The sequence below is a fragment of the Erinaceus europaeus genome, chromosome 5 (assembly GCF_950295315.1).
Source record: "Erinaceus europaeus chromosome 5, mEriEur2.1, whole genome shotgun sequence".
Classification (NCBI taxonomy): domain Eukaryota; kingdom Metazoa; phylum Chordata; class Mammalia; order Eulipotyphla; family Erinaceidae; genus Erinaceus; species Erinaceus europaeus.
The window spans coordinates 45,832,210-45,839,108 of NC_080166.1; the positions used below are offsets into that span (position 1 = coordinate 45,832,210).

At 45.3% G+C, this 6,899-nt stretch overlaps 1 protein-coding gene across 6 annotated transcripts in view; it reads right to left on the bottom strand.

Moving 5' to 3' along the window:
* The window catches only part of SREK1 (splicing regulatory glutamic acid and lysine rich protein 1), a 51,529-nt gene extending 45,095 nt beyond the window's left edge, over nucleotides 1-6,434 (bottom strand). For 2 of the 6 annotated variants that reach the window (XM_016188333.2, XM_060191265.1), the window contains exon 1: nucleotides 6,088-6,433. In XM_016188333.2, coding sequence (XP_016043819.2) covers nucleotides 6,088-6,248 — 161 coding nt within the window. In that variant the 5' untranslated portion in view covers nucleotides 6,249-6,433. Of the gene's footprint in view, nucleotides 1-6,087 lie in introns of all 6 variants that reach the window. The other 4 variants (XM_007523500.3, XM_060191264.1, XM_060191267.1 and 1 more) reach the window with 2 other exon arrangements.
* Between the last annotated feature and the right edge of the window lie 465 nt (nucleotides 6,435-6,899).

Genomic DNA, 6,899 nt, shown 5'->3' on the forward strand with positions numbered 1-6,899 from the left:
CTGTATACTATTTCAAGCAATTTTATTCAATTTCATCTCCAACTGCCTTCCTTACACTCCAAATCAACTTATATTTATAAAAATTTGTACTATTTGTACTATTGTACTCTGAACATCAGTAAAAATGTGATATAGCATGGACAAGCATAAATACATATAAGTAACTCAGAAAACAAATCAGTGTTTGAGAAATCAGTGTTATTTCCAAATCTGAAAGGCAGATCTTCTTCTTTGACATATCTAAACTACTATAAAACAGATTTAGGATTTTTTTTATTCCCTTTTGTTGCCCTTGTTTTATTGTTGAAGTTATTATTGTTGTTATTGGTGTTGTCACTGTTGTTGGATAGGACAGAGAGAAATGAAGAGAAGAGGGGAAGACAGAGAGGGGGAGAGAAAGATCGATACCTGCAGACCTGCTTCACCGCTTGTGAAGTGACTCTCCTGCAGGTGGGGAGCCGAAGGCTGGAACCAGGATCCTTATGCTGGTCCTTGTGCTTTGTGCCACCTGCGCTTAATCCGCTGTGCTACTCCCAGATTTAGGATTTTTTTTAAGTGTTTAAAAAATACCCAACCCCCCTCCTAAAAAAAATACTCAGGCCCAGATTTAATGGTTTTTGTTTTGTTTTACTATGAGTGAGGCCAGAGAACAGTTAATTGGGTAGGGTTCATACCTTGGCACCACAACGTAAGTGCTATATCACCTGGTATCTCTCCTCTTAGAATAAAAAAGCAGCTCAGTATGAGCTCAGACCTGCAGTGATATGGAGGTTGCACAGGCTCCTATGCTGAATATGGGCCCCAGATCAAATCGATAAAATTTGCAGTTAACAATATTTGAGTATTTTCCCATGATTGGGAGCTACTCTCTGCCCCAATACAGCTTTCTAGTCCTATGTCCAACTCTGACACCATCTCTCCAGACAGCTCCTTTGGCCCACCTGCATGTTAGCTGTCAGGCTCAGGCAAAAATTAGTATACTCATGGGTCCTAAAGTAGACCTACTAACTTTTTCCATAATGGAGACCCCAAATCTCATCGGCTATAATCTTACCTTTAGATTCCTGATTATTAAATGATATGTTCTGCTTTATATCTTAATGCTCTTTTAGCCACCAAGTTACATATGCTACCATGACGCCAACCTGACCTTACTGGACGGGTGACCTGACCAATGTGTCCTAGATCCACCACCTCCCCAGAATCGTGCCCCACTAAGAAAAGATAGAAACAGGCTGGGAGTGTGGATCCACCTGCCGACATCTGTGTCCACTAGAGAAGCAATTACAGAAGCCAGAACTGCCACCTTCTGTACCCCATAATGATCCTGGGTCCATACTCCCAGAGGGATAAAGAACAGGGAAGCTTCCAATGGAGGAGAGGGGATACAGAGTTCTGGTGGTGGGAATTGTGTGGGATTGTATCCCACTTATCCTACGGTCTTGCTGATCATTATTAAATCAATAAGTTAAAAAATTAACAAATAAAAGCAGCTCAAAGCAGTGAAGCCACACATGCTCAACCAAGGCTCTGGCTCCAGAAAATAAAGAAAAAGGGGGTCGGGCGGTAGTGCAGTGGGTTAAGCGCACATGGCGCAAAGCGCAAGGACCGGCGGAAGGATCCGGGTTAGAACCCCTGGCTCCCCACCTGCAGCGGAGTCGCTTCACAGGCAGTGAAGCAGGTCTGCAGGTGTCTTTCTCTCCCCCCTCTCTGTCTTCCCCTCCTCTTTCCATTTCTCTCTGTCATATCCAACACAACGACATCAACAACAACGATAATAATAATCACAACAATAGTAAAACAACCAGGGTAACAAAAGAGAAAAAATGGCCTCCAGGAACAGGGGATCACCGAGCCCCAGCAATAACCCTGGAGGCAAAAAGAAACAAACAAACAAAGAAAATTATCACTTTAAGATACAAATTTATTTTTCAAAAAGGACTTACATACATGTTCCATTTGGTCTAAATATTTGCCTCTAAAGAAAGTAGTAGTATCCAAATACAGCATCTTTTACTGTGATCTCAGTTGTGGAACCAAGTTTTGCTTTGTTTAAATATAAAACGTCTAAAAAAATAGAATTTAAAAGGAGTTTAATACATAAATCATCAAATATACTTCTGTGTATCAATTATATTTCCTGCACCCTAACTGGACACTTTGCTTTTCATCAAACAGTGGTGAAAAAAGTCAATTCGGTAATAAGATGTCCAACATTTTTTATCTTTTGCAAATCATCAAAAAGGATTTAATCCAGGGCTGAGGAAAACAATATGCTAGATTTCTATGCCCAAAGGCCCAGAGGCCTAGATTTACTCCTTGGCACCACTATAATCCAGAGCTAGACCATGCTCTGATGTCTATCTCTGGGTTATAAATAAACTAAAATTAAAAATTATTTAGGGGAGTCGGGCGGTGGCGCAGTGGGTTAAGCGCATGTGGCGCAAAGCGCAGGGACCGGCGTAAGGATCCCGGTTTGAGCCCCCGGCTCCCCACCTGCAGGGGAGTCGCTTCACAGGCGGTGAAGCAGGTCTGCAGGTGTCTATCTTTCTCTCCCCCTCTCTATCTTCCCCTCCTCTCTCCATTTCTCTCTGTCCTATCCAACAACGAACAGCATCAACAATGGCAATAATAACCACAACCAGGCTGCAACAAAAGGGGGAAAAAATGGCCTCCAGGAGCGGTGGATTCATGTGCAGGCACCGAGCCCAGCAATAACCCTGGAGGGAAAAAAAAAAAAAAGATGCATTTAAAAAAAAAAATTATTTAGGACTTACTCTAAAACATGGACAAAGCCTATAATTTCATGAAAGAAAGTCTTAATTAATGCTTAGTTCATAATAGGATTTCTCAAAAGGGTTCCAATGGTACTTTGGATGGCATAACGTTTCCTTGTATAAGTTTTATAAATTAATGATTTATTTACTAAGGGTGAGAAGCTCCTCTAGTGTTTCGATGCTTCTAAAAAAAAAAAAAAAAAAACTCCACTGACTCAAAACTACTGGGCAGGGGTAAATAATAGCACAATGGTTTATACAAGGAGACTCTCATGCCTGAGGCCCTTAAGTCCCAGGTTCAATCCCGAAACCACCATAAGCCAGAGTTGACCAGTGTGCTGATTGGGGGGAAAAAAATTCAAAACAACTCAGAAAATAATCATAGTTTTACTACAAATAAAAAGCAGTAATGCGAAAATGCTTACTGCAGACGAAGAGAAAGTAGGCATAGTAATTTTTAACTTACAAATCTCAAGTAGTTAGTAGGCTTTACCTTTCTGAGTGTTTTAAAATACCAGAGAAGCAAAGAAGCCAGAAAGAAGAAAAGCCAGCACTGGTATTGATGTCAGAAATGGTTTAGAAATCAAGACTGAGGGAGTCGGGCGGTAGGGCAGTGGGTTAAGCGCACTTGGCGCAAAGCACAAGGACCAACGTAAGGATCCCGGTTCGAGCCCCCGGCTCCCCACCTGCAGGGAAATCGATTCACAGGTGAAGTAGGTCTGCAGGTGTCTATATCTTTCTCTCCCCCTCTCTGTCTTCCCCTTCTCTCTCCATTTCTTTCTGTCCTGTCCAACAGCAACATCAGTAACAACAACAATAATTACAACAGCAAAACAAGGGCAACAAAAGGGAATAAATATTTTAAAAAAAATCTTAAAAAAAAAAAAAGAACTACGGGGGTTGGGGCAGTGGGTTAAGCGCACGTGGCGCAAAGCGCAAGGACCAGCTTAACAAACCCGATTCGAACTAGAAGGGAGTCGCTTCACAGGAGGTGAAGCAGGTCTGCAGGTGTCTGTCTTACTCTTCCCCTCTCTGTCTTTCCCTCCTCTCTCTATTTCTCTGTCCTATCCAACAATGAACGACATCAACAACAATAATCACAATAAGGCTACAACAAGGGCAACAAAGGGGGGAATAAATGGCCTCCAGGAGCAGTGGATTCATGGTGCAGGCACTGGGCCCCAGTAATAACCCTGGAGGCCAAAAAAAAAAAAAAAAAAAGAACTACAAGACTGGATTAAAGTTTGGGGGCTAGTCGCTTGAGGGGGGGCCGAGTACAAAGTACATATTGTTGCTCATGACCAGAGCTCGGTTATGAGCGACATACTTAGCCGTTCAATTTTCTGCAAACACATTATACTTTAATGAAAAGCTAACTGGAAAAAAAAAAAAAAAAAAAAACTTCCAAGATTTCTTGCTGCTCTGTTTCGTAACGTGAGATCTATTTATTATGCAAAAAGTTGAACAGATATTCTGGATACGTACGTGGCTGCACTCGAGGGAGATGACAGTGAAGATTTTTTTAAGTTTTACAATGACTGGTTTACACTATTTTTTGACATTTGACAAACTGAACCGGCCTTACAGTGGGCAAATGAAACGCTTTAATCTTCGTATGAGCCAGTGAATTTTTATTATTCTGTAATGAGATGCCATTTTCACATCCCATTACAGAAACAGCCAAGAATGACTCAAGCTGACGGAGTGCAGCTTGAGGCACCTGCCGCGCTGCCTGAGGCTCCTGAACTGACCGCACACCCGGTGCTAACCCTCCTCCCTCGCCCTCTTCATCTCATGTGATGCTCTCACAGAAAAGATAAGCTTTTCAAAAAAAATATTTATTTATTTTACTTGACAGAACAGAAAGAGAAAATGAGAAGGGAAGGGGAGATCTCGGACAGGACAGAGAAAGAAAGACACCCACCCACCGCACTGCTTCTCCTCTCCTGAAAGCAGGTGGGGGCCGGGGTTTGAGCCCAGTCCTCCTGCACAGTGACCGCGCGCTCAGCCGGGTGTGCCCGCACCCAGCCCCAACAACAACAAATCTTTACCAAAAAAAGAAAAATAACAATAATAAATAATAGCTCAAATTTAAAACCATTTTGATTTCTACTCAGATTCCAAGATTAATCATAAAATGTCTCCATTTGTCTTCAGTGCTACTCCTGCTGCATTTTAATCCACTACCAGTCAAGTTTTGCAAATATACCAGGTCATAGTAACTTCATCACAAAGCAGAAAACATGTTAATAATTTGGAAAACAAAAAACTGGAATGAGGAATTGCACTTAAGGCAAAGCTAATTAAGGATTCTTGTCTGGTCCCTATATATTATATTCGCTATAATTTTCGCAGAACGTATTATCCCTGTGGCACACTAGCTCCAGATCCGTGCACAGGGTCGGAGGAGAGAGCATTTTGTTCTCCTACTTCACAGAGAAAGATCTCCAGGTAGCACGATGAAATAAATCAGCTCGGTTCACTCGAGCAATCACTTTTTGACACAATGAACAAAATACTGAAGGCTTTGACATCTTAAAATAATAATAATAATAGATGAAGCGAGGTAAGAACGTGAACGATCTGCAAAGCCCCTGACAGGTGCTGTGAGTGCAGCGGGGAGGGAGGACCCTGCCCCGACGGGTGCTTTCCCCGAAAGGTTCAGGGCAGTACGAGCTTCCGGGAGAAGAATTTAATTTGTTGCCAGAAGGGCGAACGGGCATGGACGGGACGGGGTTCACATTCACAAGAAGATGCTACATCTGTCAACACCGGGTGGGTGGGTGCCGGGGGGCGGAGGCAATGGCCGCCTCCAGTCGCGTCTTAGCAGCAGCCGCAGGCTTTCTCTTCAGTAATAATCACCCGGCCCGTCAAGCGCCCAGAACCCGGCGGTTTCTCCGGCGCTGCGTCCGCGGCCTCCAGCGCATCAGACGCTCTCGGGCGTCCGCGGGGAGGACCATTCCGGGCCTACCTGCGGCCATCTTAAGTTTGGGAAGGAGGAGAGAGAGAAAAAAAAAAAAGGGAAAGGGGGTCGGGGGGCCGAATTCGAGGAGCCGGCGACGACCACACATCCTCGGGACGTATAAAAAATGCTACCTTCCCAAGTCCGTTGTGAGAGATGGGCGCGGAGGCTGATCCCCATGTCCGTGGATCCCGGGTTCAGGTGCCCTAATCAAACATGGGTACCAAGGTATGCCGCGCGGTCACGTGACGGGCACCGCACCGCACCCCCCACCCCCGCCCCCGCGCCTCGTCCCCCGAGGTCTCGACGGCGCCCGCGCCCCTCCCCCAGCCGAGCTCCAGCACTTACTCTGGGGGGTAAAGCCGCAGCTCCTCGATTTCTCCTAGGAAGGAAAAGAGCGTCCGCATCTGCTCGCTGGTCACTGCCGACGACAGATTGGTCACCTGAATCACCGCCGTAGGGGTGAGGCCGAAGCCTAAACCCAAGCCGAAGCTGCCGCCGCTGTTCATCCTGACCCCGGTGCCGCTACCGCCTTCCCGCTCCTCAACGTCTACGATGCGTCAGCCGCACGGCCGGGAAAGCTGAAAACGCACGGCCGCGAGCGCGCCCCCACTGACCAATTCGCCGCGACGGGCAGGTCTATCCGCCCTTTTTACAACTCCGCTGCTCCCTGGGCTGCGCGCGCCAGCCGGAAGCGTCGCCTGGGCAACCTAGTGGCTCTCGCGAGGTTTAGGTCTATCTAGGGCTAGTGGAACTGTTGCTTCCGCCGTTTTTCTCCCTGCCTAGTTGTGCTTGATTTTTTTTTCTCTCTTTTTTTTTTTTGTACTCTGCAGTTCCGTCAAATTTATTTGCTCCTATAGACTTGGAAGACGTTGTTGTTTCCGATCTTAACTCTTGGTAGAACTAGGGAATGAACCGTCAGGCTAGCGGTTTGGTGCGAGACTATGAAAACAACTAAATTGTAGCATGTCATATATATAGTTAAAACTATCTTGTTTTGTTGTACAAATTGATATATTGTTTTAAAATTTTATTTGTGAGAGAACCAGGGCATCTCTCTGCCACCTGTCTTGGCAGGGGATGGGACTCGGGACTTCATGCCTGAGTCCACCTCTCACCTCCAGGCCCAAGTTGAGATTGAATTACGGAGACAGTAAGGT